Below are 11,973 nucleotides of genomic sequence, written 5' to 3'. Positions count from 1 at the left end.
TATACACTGCTGAGACATGCATGATTGTGTGTCAGATATCAGGTTATGGTTCTTAAGCTTCTTTACCAATCAACTAAGAGGCGTAATACTAGCCGGTCACATATAGTTGAAGAATTATTGGGTTGTCAGTACTTAGAAATGCATACTCCTAGCGTTCTTGACCTCACTCAGAGGAAAGAGTATGCCTCACAGGCGGCTCTATGGGGAATTGAGGTTAGTATTGTGTTATTGTTTTTGAAGTTAACGGAATTTGTTGTGTATGGTTTCTGGATTATAAGTTGTTTTTAATATTAGGGATTGCCAGACTTAGGTGAAATATATCCGTTAGGAGGTGCAGCAGACAGATTAGGGTTGGTTGATACAGAAACAGGAGAATGCCTTCCTGCAGCAATGCTTGCTCATTGTGGACGAACTTTGTTGGAGGGACTTATTAGAGATCTTCAGGTACATATTCACTAATTACTTAGAGTGACTCTTGGTGGGTTTGTCTATATTTGAATATTTTAATGGATGAACAACTGTATTTGTTCATGTGCACTAGTCATGTTATATATCCTTTTTTATTTTTTTGTTAATTGCTAGGCTAGAGAGTTCCTTTACTTCAAGCTTTATGGAAAGCAATGTGTCACACCTGTTGCCATTATGACAAGTGCTGCAAAAAACAACCATGAGCATGTAACTTCGCTTTGTGAACGGCTCAAATGGTTTGGAAGAGGTCAATCAAATTTCCGACTCTTTGAACAGGTATCACAGACATACATTTTCTTCTGATTTCTGTTACCTGTTTAATTGTAACAACTGTATTTGAGTATTATTACACACAGTTAATGTTATGTGGTTTTTGATCTAGCCTCTCGTCCCAACTGTCAGTGCTGAAGATGGTCAATGGTTAGTATCGAAGCCCTTTGTGCCTGTTAGTAAACCTGGTGGTCATGGCGCAATTTGGAAATTGGCTTACGACAAAGGTGTCTTTAAATGGTTTTTCGATCATGGAAGAAAGGGAGCAACCATTCGCCAAGTTAGGTTAGTTACTTGTTCCATTGTGAAGTTGTTCATTAAAATAAAATCAGAACTATCTGGATCTAGTCTTTATAATTGTCATATTGCAGTAATGTTGTGGCTGCCACAGATGTTACCCTCTTGGCCCTTGCTGGGATTGGCTTACGGTATAATAAGGTAGACTTGCATCATATAAGTATATAACCTACATACTGCACATAGATTCAAAAGATTTCATGTATCACTTTTCGAGATGATAAGGAGAGCATCTGGTGTTGATTGCAACTGGTATTTAATGTGGCAGAAACTTGGGTTTGCATCCTGTAAAAGAAATGCTGGAGCAACTGAAGGGATTAATGTATTGATGGAGAAGAAGAATTTTGATGGGAAGTGGGAATATGGTATATCGTGCATTGAGTACACAGAATTTGATAAATTCGGAATCTCTCCTTCCTCAGATGGGTATGATATTTCTATCATTGAGTTTGTTCTTGCTTAAAGTGCATATCCGAGAACTGATTCATAGTATCTCTGTTTTAACTCAAAAATGTGTGAATTATCTTCTCTTTTGTTGTCTGTCTATAGTGTTAGTTATTTTTTCTTGTTCTCTGGTTAAAAAATAACTAGTGCTTTTTATTAGTGTGATTCTTCAATATTCATATAATTCTTCAGCTCAGAGTGCAAAATCAAATCATTATTCCTTTTTTACTTTTGAAGTTTGCAGGCGGATTTCCCTGCCAATACAAACATTCTATATGTTGACTTACACTCTGCCGAGTCAATTGGGTCAAGCAGTAATGCAAAAAGCTTACCAAATATGGTTCTTAATACAAAGAAGCGAATTGAGTACATTGATCAGTACGGAGACTATCACAGGTTTGTATTTCTGAACATTTATGTTGAGTGATCTTCTGTTCCCTTGTTATATGTCAGTGTCACAATTATTTTTGTGGTGTTTTACTTCTAAATAGAAGCCTCAGTCAAATCGTAACTGCTGCTTATAGCTAAAATGGAATCCATACTGATTCCTTTTGACTTTCAAAACTTATCTTTTTTTCTCAAATGGAATCACCAGTCACTCTCTTACTTTAATATGTTTACTTCAAATAAACTTTAGGAGTTGATATCATCGTTAGCAATTTTCTTATTACTTTACTTTTGGGCAGCGTTTTGGGTGGTCGACTGGAATGCACAATGCAAAACATAGCAGACAATTTCTTAAATAAGTTTCCATCTAGATGCCAGGGCAATCTAGAAGGTAATTTTTTTTTGAATTACTTGCAATGTAAATGTATCTGTCTTTAGGTATTACTGACTCTTGATGTTATCTTACCAGATAAACTGGATACGTATATTGTTCACAATGAACGAAGAAAGGTCACTTCTTCAGCTAAGAAGAAGAAACCACACGCAAGTGCTGCATTACACCAGGTTACCTTTCTCGAGCCAATTGTTTAGTCCTTCTTTGTCTATTCTTGTCTCATTGCATGGATTTTGCAATGTAACTTTAGGAGATTATTTTTGTGGTGTTTTACTTCTAAATAGATGCCTCAGTCAAATCGTAACTGCTGCTTATAGCTAAAATGGAATCCGTACTGATTCCTTTTGACTTTCAAAACTTATTTTTTTTTCTCAAATGGAATCACCAGTCAGTCTCTTACTTTAAAATGTTTACTTCAAATAAACTTTAGGAGTTTATATCATCGTTCGCAATATATTAAACTTAAACTAATTTTTTGAAACTGATCTATTTCTCTACAGACTCCAGATGGTGCATTGTTAGATATACTACGAAATGCATATGAGCTCCTTACGGAATGTGATATAAAACTTCCCATGGTTAGTTTCATAGACACATACTTTATATGACTTTTTCTTACTACTGCTATTTCAGAATGCCAGTGTGAATCTTATCTGTTACAACTTCAAATTAAGAGTTAATAATTTTATTCGACTTCTATAGATTGAACATAACGATAACTATGTGGATTCGCCACCTCCGTATCTCATTCTTCTGCATCCTGCCCTTGGTCCTCTTTGGGAAGTTTCAAGACAGAAAGTAAGTCAATTGTCTGCTTTTGTTGTCTGCTTCAGAAAGTCTAGCAAATGCTTTATTATGATGAATCTTATATAATCGCCGTAACAGTTCAAGGGAGGGTCCATTTCCAGTTGCTCAGAAGTGCAACTAGAGATTGCAGAGTTGTCATGGAACAACGTTCAGGTTCTCAATATTTCTATCCTGCCAACAAGATTTCACATAGCTTTCATCGTGTTGAGTTTCTTAAATTCTCAATCACCTTCTTGTCCCATAGGTTGATGGTAGCTTGATCATCACTGCTGAAAATGCCATGGGTTCAACAACTATCAATGATCATGGTGAACCTATATTACAATATGGATTAAGGTAGGAAAATCCTGTACTTGATTACCTCTGTAAGATACATGTCTATTGGTTTTGCTTTTGCATATTTGAATTCAGATAAAACTTGATTTTGTAGGTGTGGCAAGTGTAAACTGCATAACGTCAAGGTAGTGAACCGAGGAATCGATTGGAACAGTAAATCAAATGTTTACTGGAGAAACGATGTGAACCGGCTTGAGTCTTGTAAAATCATATTGCACGGAAATGCAGAATTCGAAGCCAGCAATGTAACCGTAGAGGTAAAGTAAAGTAACAAGGGAGTGTCTGATGGATTAGAGTCTCTTCCTCCAACCAAGTGATCTATATTTTAATGCAGGGAAACCATGTTTTCGAAGTACCCGACGGTCACATACTGAAGATCACACAAGGAAATGCAGGTCAGTGAATCTTATATAAAACCTATGATAGATAAGAAGCCAAACTAATCTGACACTAGTATTTATTGATTGCGTTATTTGGTTTACTGTCATAGTATTGATCAACTTAGAAGCAATGAAAGAAGAGGTATCGGAAAAAGGAAGCTGGTATTGGGACTACAAACTTAATGGATCCCACATTCATCTTCAACAAGTAGAGGTTTCACAAAACTAACCCAATCCACACAAGAAGTAGAAGGAAGTATATAAACCTCTCCTTGTCCTTGAAAATAAAACTAGAAAAGTGTACTGTGCTGTAAATGTTGCTCCCTTGTAAATTAAACAAAACAGTTCACCATCTATCTGATAACTTCTCTTTCATGTAAAAAAAAAAAAAAAAAAGCTTGAGAATCGTAAAATCCATAAATTCATACTTGCACAGGAACTCTTGAACTTGAAGCCACAACACAAATACATACAGATTCATTGACCACATTGGTCTCTTTTTTAAAAGTAATCAAAATCAAGACTTTAACACATTGGTCTGATAAAAATCACGTAAAGCATCACCCATTCTCAATCCTCTAACACTCATCTCCTTCAAAACCAGCTTAGCTTCATTAAACCTCTTCCTCTTGATTAGCTTACTAGCCAAACTTCCCAAGTTCTCTTCATCCAATCTCTTATCTCTCCCGGCGTAAGCCATCACAAACTCAACGCTCAGCGCATAATAGCCACTCTCCACCATCACACCAATAACGTGCGCATGCGTGGCGTACAACACCGGTAACCCTTCTTCCTCCATCCTCCTCAGTATCGCCATCGCCGCTTCCACCTTCCCCGATTTACACGCGCCTAATACAAGCGCGTCGTAAGTACGCGTGTCCGGCGACATAACCTTTCCATCCTCGTCTTCCTCCATCTTCCTCAACACCTTGCTCGCCTCCGCCACGTCTCCGTCGTAACAGTGAGAAGTCAAAAAGTAATTGTATGACGTCACGTCCATCGGAAGGGCGTGAGATCTCATCAGTTTCACAACGCGCCACGCTTCCTCGATCTTGTTCTTCTTCGTGAGCGTGTTTAAGATCGGGTGAAACGTGGAGGTTGAGAGCTCGAATTTTCCGATCGCCATATCGTTGATCAAGATCAGAGCGTCGTCGATCCGGTTGAGTTTGCAGAGACGCGCAATGAGAGTTTCGTAGGCGTGTTTACGAGTGTAGCCGGCGTCGGTCTGAGGCAAAACACGGCGGAGATCTTCTAAGGAAGAGGAGTAAGAGTCGGTGTTTGTTAGGAATTTGAATGTTGCGGTTGTGTTGAAACAAGCGTTTACGACGCGGGTGTTGAGTAGACGGCGTACGGCTTCGAAGTCGCCTGAGCTTCCGGCTTCGTAGATGAGGTTATCGAATTCGGCGGTAGTACGACGATGGCGAGGAGGAGAAATTGGATTGGGATTTACGGTTGAGAATGAACGTCCCGAGATCGATTGATGGAGAAATCTGGAATTGTTTGCTTCTTTGACAAATCGCCGGAGAAGAGACATCGTCGGGTTTAAGGTCGACGGGGATAAGGGTTTAAGCCGGAACTTTAGAAATGAAGAAGAAGAAGAAGACCAGTACTGGCGCTTGAGATTATTGGGCTAAAACTTGTTTTGGGAGAATATATGGGCCTTAAAGGCCCAATATTAAAAGCCTATCATTGGTCTCGTTTCATTGTCTAGGGTTTTTAGAATATATATTCGATCTTTCATCCTCTTTGTGTCACCTCTCTCAGCAGGATTAGGGTTTTGAGCAAAAAGGAGTGATGAGAGCTAAGGTAAAATGATCTCTCAATCTTACTGAGTTCGTAGTTTGATTCATCTGATCTGTCTTGTTACATACTTTTAGCTAAGTTTAGTCATTTTCGTTCTAAAATGAATAATTATTAATCGTGGATCTGGTTTTTTTTTTTTTTTTTTTTTTTTTTTTTTTTTTTTTNTTGTGTTTTTGGTTTCAGTGGAAGAAGAAGCGTATGAGGAGATTGAAGAGGAAGAGACGAAAGATGAGACAGCGATCTAAATAGACACATCTACCTGCCCCCGCTAGTCTTTCGGTTTCTCCCCTTCTCCATTTGTGTTTCGTTTGCTTCAGTTGTTTTCTTTCTTCCCGGGATTTGATACTACTTTTGTTGTATTAAGTTGCAAGTTTTTGCTGTTGGATTAATGGATTTTTCAATTAACGTTAAGCTTTTGTCTTCCTCTTTATCAATTAACTTCAATTTAATAGCTGTCTCTCTAGCTTATATCATCATCTCATTGTTGCTACTAGTTGATCTTAAGGCATTTGCGAATATTGTAGAATTTTTATAACTAGTGATTCAAAAACTGATATCATCTGGTCTGCAATCATTTCTGATGGTCAAGTTCCTATGTTTATGTGTGAATTATAGTTTTTCACAAATGCTCTTGGTTAGTAAATCTTTTTATTGTTTCCTCGTTTCTATACGGCTTACTTTATTGATCAACACTCCTCTCTTATATGCTGCATCAATCTGGGTTTATGATAGAAGCTCAACTATTACCTGTTTACTAGGCCAGATAATCTCATTTGTTTTAGCCTAGAGCTGCTGTAAGTTTAACGTTTCATTGTAGGTTAGTCTTGGTCCAAATGCCTGAAGAGGTAACCTTTCCCACTCACATTGTTAAACCAGAACATTAATATAGCCATAGCTCATCCCCTTGCTTGTGATCTTGCGAAGCTGAAAGGTTAATGAAGATATTGTAACCATCATTGATTCGTTCAACTAGTTAGTTAAGCATGTACTGTTCTGTTCTCCCTATTCTCAAAATAGTATTCTTATTCTTAAGTATTTGAGGACTTCTTTGTTTAGGTGTTCGAACATATGGTTTACATGGGTTGTTTTAGTCTTATTTTGGCTGTATTATAAGGAAGAAATTACATTGTGAAGATTTGTATTGGGAACGAACTATGTGAAAGAAAGTTAGTAGCAAAAGCACATGTACTACACTACACAGTAAATATATAGTCAGACTGGTTTTGCCAAATGATGAATAACACCCAAGTATGGATTTTAACTAAAAACCTTGCCACAAAAACCCTCTCTCTCTCTCTCTCTCTCGTTCTCTTCTTAAGATAAACGTTCTTGATTTTCTTACTCCCTCAAACCTGATACATCTTTGCAGATTTCTTTCTTGCGTTAGGTGTTTAGACAGAAGGGTTACATGGGGCGTTTTGGGTCTAAAGAATCCATTACCGTTACTGTTTTATATAAAAGAAAGCTAACAATGTTTAGATTAAAATTCGCAAATCAAGCATAAAGAGAGTCGATAGCAAAATTATGTGTACTACACACTACACAGTATATGTATATACACTCAAACCGGCTTTGCCAAATGATGAACATTCCCATTTCCCAAGTATGCATAACTAAACATTGTCACAAAACCCTCTCTCCCTCTCTTGTTCTCTGCTTGATGGTTTCCAACTTCCATTAAAACTTGTCCATATCCCTCAACTTTACTATTCGTTGAAGTGTATAGCACCGAGTTTCCAAACAAGAAAAGTAGTAGCAAACATAACTGTGCTTATGAACACAAAGGAGAAAGCAATGATGAGAATATCCGAGCCTCCCGGTAAATCAAACGTAAGGCCGTTCTTTGGCATCCCTCTCCTGCTATCATCAAGCATGTTGGTTGGAGCTTCCGGCAGACCCGGTTTCCTCTTTGTTTTCTTATCACTTTCCTTGAGCACATCAAGAAGCTGGCTTCCCATCCTAGGTTTTGAAGGTTTAGGTGTTGCTTCAGTGTATCGGCTTAGAACCCGAGCTGCTCTTAATCTCTCTCGTGCTGTCAATGGTGCTTTTTTCGCTGAGCCATTGCTTCCTGATTCAACTGATTCACTTGCTGGTTTACTAGAAGATTCCGAAGAGGGAGAAGAATCAACAGATGTTGTTGTGATAGAACTGTCGTTTTTCTCAACACAAGATAAAACCAGTCTTCTTCTGCTTAGAAGTAACCTTCTTGAATCATAAAGAGAGATGTTGGGCACAAAAGGTGAAGGCTTTAACGGTATCGTAGGATGGGATCTGTTATGAAGCTTCAAAAAAAGATAAGATTTTTGTTATTATCAGCAAAAACAAAGCATCCATAGAAAAAGGATTTAAGCTTTTCTGAATCCATAGAGAAACCAATCAATCAAAGAGGCTAACACACAAAATCAAACCTAGTTGCAGGAATCTCCAAGGTAACGAGAAAGTTTTTCGATTTTTCAGAAACAATTCATCCCCAATTACTAGACGAATCTTAGATGGGTCATCAAAAGAAGAAGACAGGGAAACACTTACCGGAGAACTGAATCCGGCGTTGAGAGCGACGGACATTGTGAAATCGTATGTATTAAGAGTGACGCATACGGAGGAAGATGAAGACGGGGGAAGCTCTGTTTCTGTGTGGTAGTGAAAGAAGCTAAAGCAGAGAGAGAGAATCAAAGATTGGGTTCTCCTCTGCTTCCTTAAGATGATCAATTTCCCCCACTCGCTCTTCTTATACCGCGTGAAAACCACGCTGTCTCTTTTATGAAAAGTTGCAAATTGTTTCACATTTTAATCAAAAACTACAATATCCCCTGAATAAATAAAATTAAAGAATGGTCTACTAAGCATTGACTTTGTGTAGTTGAATGAGATCATCTAAACTGCTTCTTTGACAACCTAAACCTCTTGTCTTTAATGACCCATTCACACATATGTTTGTTGATCGATGGTCTTCTTTTGGTAGAGTACCTTTCGCTAAATCGGTCCAACTATGCAACGATTACTAGTAGTAATATCATTTGATCAGACAATTTAAATTTAAACGAAAGTCAGAGATACTGATTGTGTCATTATATTATTACATTACTAATTTAATACTAAGACATGGTGTAAATGTGTATTATGTTAACAACCAATTCCAGCTCAATCATAACCAATTTGTATTTTTAATTCTTAGTGATCACGATCCACGACTACACATGTCGAGTGATGTCTCGATAAAATATTTAATCAAACAAAAGACTTCTTTACTAAATCAAAGACAGAGATGGTAGGAAAGACAAAAGAATGTCGGATCTTCCTTAAGCTTTATTTCTCCAGGGAGATTAATAAGTCTTCTTCTCTTTGTTTCTTCTGCTAATCTCCTCTCGAGCCAGTTTCTCTCTTTTGTGTACCTACAATTATCTGTGCAATGGTGACATCTTCTGATGGATTATTCGACGACTTGAGCGTGTTGGGAGTGATTGGATACGTATTGGAGCAAACCAGGTTCATCTTCCTCGTACCGATACTGAAACGTATGGTGAATCTATGTCAGGTTATCTCGGTGTTGTTGTTTATAGATGCAGCATATATGGCTATAGTTGTAGCCATTGGCAAATTACTTAGACGAACACCACAGAAAGTTCTCAAGTGGGAAAGCTTTAAGAACAATGACGACGTTGAGCTAGCCCCTTCAAGCATTCATCCCATGGTTCTCATTCAGATCCCAATCTACAACGAAAAACAGGTGACTTGCTTTGGAAACCAAAAAAAACAAAACAGAGCATAATTTTTTTATAACAGAGAACTCTGTTTCACAAGTGACATATGTTTTTAACAGGTATGCCAACTTTCGATAGGAGCTGTTTGCAAGTTATTATGGCCACTTGATCGGATGATCGTTCAAGTGCTTGACGATTCAACCGACGAAGAGAGTCAGGTCTTTTCCTTTAACCCTTCTTGAGCTCATTTGAATGTCCTTTGATCCTTTTGTCTCAGGCTCAATATCTATAAAGAAGTGTTTTTGCCTTTAAACTATCATAGAAACTGGTTAGATTGGAGTGTAAGAAATGGTCGAGCGAAGGTATAAACATAAAGTCGGAGGTTAGAAGTGGTAGAGACGGGTACAAAGCAGGAGCTCTCACTGAAGGAATGAAGCATAGTTATGTGGAAGGATGCGACTTCGTTGTTATCTTTGATGCTGACTTCCAGCCTGAACCTGATTTTCTTGAACGTACTGTTCCTTTTCTTGTCCACAACCCTGAGTTAGCTCTTGTACAAGCTGGATGGAAATACGGTTAGATCTTTCTACTTCACTTTCGAGTTAGCTAAAGATCCGCTTTAGTCGATTTGTTAAATCTATCTTGCTTGTGTGACAGGGAACGCCGATGAGTGTTGTATGACAAGAATACAAGAGATGTCCCTTAACTACCATTTTGCAGTAGAGCAAAAGTCTGGATCTTCCATACTTGGTTTCTTTGGATTCAATGGTGGAGCATCCACATACATTCTCCTGTGTGTTTTCTATTATATACTCCTGATTTAAGTGAATAAAGAAACACCTTGACCTCAGGTACTGCTGGTGTGTGGAGAATCAAAGCTCTGAATGAGGCCGAAGGATGGAAGGAACGCACAATAGTCGAGGACATGGATTTAGCGGTTAGAGCTTATTTACGCGGCTCTAAGTTTGTGTATCTCGACGATGTTAAGGTTTTGTAATCAAGAACCTTTCAAATTAAAGGCAATGACTCAACTTGTACTAATATTATCTGAAATAACCTTGGGAGTTTTTTTAATTCAGGTGAAAAACGAGCTTCCAAGCTCATTTCAAGCATACCGGTTTCAGCAACATCGTTGGTCTTGCGGTCCAGCAAACCTCTTCAAGAAAATGGCAATGGAGATTATAAAAAACCAGGTTGATAGATTACATATACCCCAAATATAATTCCTTTGGCACAAGTATGGTTCGAAACCTTTATCGTTTTTGTGTTACAACATGTTTGAAACAGAATGTGCCTATATGGAAGAAGGCATATTTGGTATACAACTTCTTCTTTTTGAGGAAGATCGTTGTGCATCTCTTCACATTCGTCTTCTACTGTCTAATTTTGCCTGCTACCGTTATATTCCCGGAAATCGAAGTCCCCAAATGGACTACTATCTACATTCCAGCTACCATCACTATCCTGAACGCTATTGCAACACCAAAATCTTTCTACCTCATACTGTATTGGATCTTATTTGAGAATGTCATGGCGATGCATAGGAGTAAAGGAACTCTGATTGGATTGCTAGAGACTAGTAGAGTTAAAGAATGGATTGTGACACAAAAACTAGGAGAAAGCAATACTCTCACGCAAAACCTCATTACAGCTACTAGTAGTCACTATAGCTTCCCTGAAAGGTTTGAATTGTTTTCCCGCCTAGATTTATCGCGCGAAATGTATGTTATTATAATGATGTGATATGTTTGGATTTGTGCAGACTTAGGTGGCGAGAGATAACGGTTGGGATGTATCTATTCATATGTGGATACTACGACTTTGTGTTCGGGAAGACATACCTTTATATATATCTTTTCTTGCAGTCTGTTGCCTTCTTCGTTGTTGGAGTTGGCTACATTGGAATGTCGGTTCCGAGTAATCGACGAGACACTTAACTTCTTTCTTCTTTCTTCTTTCTTCTCCTACACATTCTATTTTTCAAGAGGTTGTATAGAGATATAAAAAGATATGGTGTTGTCATCATGTTACAGTTTTATTCCTTGTAACGATCTAACTTCGAGTTATAGCACCATTCCAAACTCTTAAGAGTCCACCACAATTAGCAATTAGCAAGAGATGTAATTTATATTTATTTTTGCCGGTGAATAAACAAATGGAGACCATTTAAAGAAACAGTGCATGTGAGCAAGTTTTACTCACTTAGTTGAACAAAAAAAAAAAGAAACATTTGGCATCCTTTGTTACCCACCTCATTGACATATGAGTACAAAACACAGTTAAAATATCCTACTAGACACTCTAATAACCATTAAAGAAAACATTTCACAATTACAATTCAAGAAAAATTATGAACATTATGACATCAAAATATAAACCATCGAGGCACCTTGGAGCAAAGAGAACAAAAAAAGAAATTAAAAGTAAGAAAAGATTTTCAAAAACAATATTTTTTCCTTTGTTTGTTTATCTTTATAGGTCACGAACGGGATATGATACGTGTGTAAAGGAACTCATTCCACGTGTCAGGTAGACCGGGAAGACACCAATGGATACAATCTGCGTAAGTGTTGGGATCGGCTTGTTGCTCCGGCGTCAGCATTTTGCCTTGTCGGATTGTGTGAACCGAAGTGTGAGCATCTTTCCGGTACTCGGAGAGTTTGGTGATGTTGAGAAAGTAAACCGG

General features: G+C 37.9%; 5 protein-coding genes across 6 annotated transcripts in view; 2 read left to right on the top strand and 3 right to left on the bottom strand.

Annotated features, from left to right (window-relative positions):
• LOC104781493 (UTP--glucose-1-phosphate uridylyltransferase 3, chloroplastic) overlaps window positions 1-4,137 on the top strand; it is a 6,108-nt gene extending 1,971 nt beyond the window's left edge. The window contains exons 2-17 of one of the 2 annotated variants that reach the window (XM_010506178.2): window positions 36-213; window positions 295-444; window positions 583-744; window positions 851-1,023; window positions 1,110-1,176; window positions 1,304-1,461; window positions 1,717-1,875; window positions 2,166-2,257; window positions 2,336-2,430; window positions 2,761-2,838; window positions 2,963-3,058; window positions 3,146-3,220; window positions 3,312-3,403; window positions 3,498-3,660; window positions 3,738-3,798; window positions 3,894-4,137. In XM_010506178.2, the coding sequence (XP_010504480.1) occupies window positions 36-213; window positions 295-444; window positions 583-744; window positions 851-1,023; window positions 1,110-1,176; window positions 1,304-1,461; window positions 1,717-1,875; window positions 2,166-2,257; window positions 2,336-2,430; window positions 2,761-2,838; window positions 2,963-3,058; window positions 3,146-3,220; window positions 3,312-3,403; window positions 3,498-3,660; window positions 3,738-3,798; window positions 3,894-4,012 (1,918 nt within the window). In that variant the 3' untranslated portion in view covers window positions 4,013-4,137. The remainder of the gene's footprint in view (window positions 1-35; window positions 214-294; window positions 445-582; window positions 745-850; window positions 1,024-1,109; window positions 1,177-1,303; window positions 1,462-1,716; window positions 1,876-2,165; window positions 2,258-2,335; window positions 2,431-2,760; window positions 2,839-2,962; window positions 3,059-3,145; window positions 3,221-3,311; window positions 3,404-3,497; window positions 3,661-3,737; window positions 3,799-3,893) is intronic. The other variant, XM_010506179.2, reaches the window with a different exon arrangement.
• Window positions 4,187-5,589, bottom strand: LOC104781492 (pentatricopeptide repeat-containing protein At3g56030). Its single transcript, XM_010506176.2, has one exon. The coding sequence runs from the start codon at window positions 5,315-5,317 to the stop codon at window positions 4,301-4,303; it is 1,017 nt and encodes a 338-aa protein (XP_010504478.1). The 5' UTR covers window positions 5,318-5,589; the 3' UTR covers window positions 4,187-4,300.
• LOC104781491 lies at window positions 7,048-8,301 on the bottom strand. Its single transcript, XM_010506175.2, has 2 exons — window positions 8,116-8,301; window positions 7,048-7,868 (listed from the first exon to the last, which is right to left on the bottom strand). The coding sequence occupies exons 1-2, from the start codon at window positions 8,149-8,151 to the stop codon at window positions 7,293-7,295; spliced, it is 612 nt and encodes a 203-aa protein (XP_010504477.1). The 5' UTR covers window positions 8,152-8,301; the 3' UTR covers window positions 7,048-7,292.
• On the top strand, window positions 8,869-11,417 carry LOC104781488 (probable mannan synthase 14). Its single transcript, XM_010506172.2, has 8 exons — window positions 8,869-9,313; window positions 9,407-9,505; window positions 9,610-9,862; window positions 9,945-10,055; window positions 10,139-10,275; window positions 10,367-10,480; window positions 10,575-10,969; window positions 11,050-11,417. Exons 1-8 carry the CDS (start codon window positions 8,996-8,998, stop codon window positions 11,222-11,224), a joined length of 1,602 nt encoding a protein of 533 aa, XP_010504474.1. The 5' UTR covers window positions 8,869-8,995; the 3' UTR covers window positions 11,225-11,417.
• LOC104781489 (protein ESKIMO 1) overlaps window positions 11,573-11,973 on the bottom strand; it is a 7,251-nt gene continuing 6,850 nt past the window's right edge. Inside the window, exon 6 of the mRNA XM_010506174.2 lies at window positions 11,573-11,927. Within this exon, the coding sequence (XP_010504476.1) occupies window positions 11,767-11,927 (161 nt within the window). The 3' untranslated portion in view covers window positions 11,573-11,766. The remainder of the gene's footprint in view (window positions 11,928-11,973) is intronic.

The sequence above is a fragment of the Camelina sativa genome, chromosome 4, assembly GCF_000633955.1.
Source record: "Camelina sativa cultivar DH55 chromosome 4, Cs, whole genome shotgun sequence".
NCBI lineage: Eukaryota > Viridiplantae > Streptophyta > Magnoliopsida > Brassicales > Brassicaceae > Camelina > Camelina sativa.
The sequence above is the reverse complement of the archived record's forward strand: the minus strand, read 5'-3'. Positions and strand labels throughout refer to the sequence as shown.

Bases quoted from the DNA above. Each gene is read 5' to 3' on its own strand.
- LOC104781492 (XM_010506176.2), bottom strand. From the start codon at position 5,317: ATGTCTCTTCTCCGGCGATTTGTCAAAGAAGCAAACAATTCCAGATTT.
- LOC104781491 (XM_010506175.2), bottom strand. From the start codon at position 8,151: ATGTCCGTCGCTCTCAACGCCGGATTCAGTTCTCCG. The intron at 7,869-8,115 runs GTAAGTGTTTCC...CTTTTTTTGAAG, and splicing joins ACGCCGGATTCAGTTCTCCG to CTTCATAACAGATCCCATCC.
- LOC104781488 (XM_010506172.2), top strand. From the start codon at position 8,996: ATGGTGACATCTTCTGATGGATTATTCGACGACTTGAGCGTGTTGGGA. The intron at 9,506-9,609 runs GTCTTTTCCTTT...AAACTATCATAG, and splicing joins CAACCGACGAAGAGAGTCAG to AAACTGGTTAGATTGGAGTG. The intron at 10,970-11,049 runs GTTTGAATTGTT...GGATTTGTGCAG, and splicing joins CACTATAGCTTCCCTGAAAG to ACTTAGGTGGCGAGAGATAA.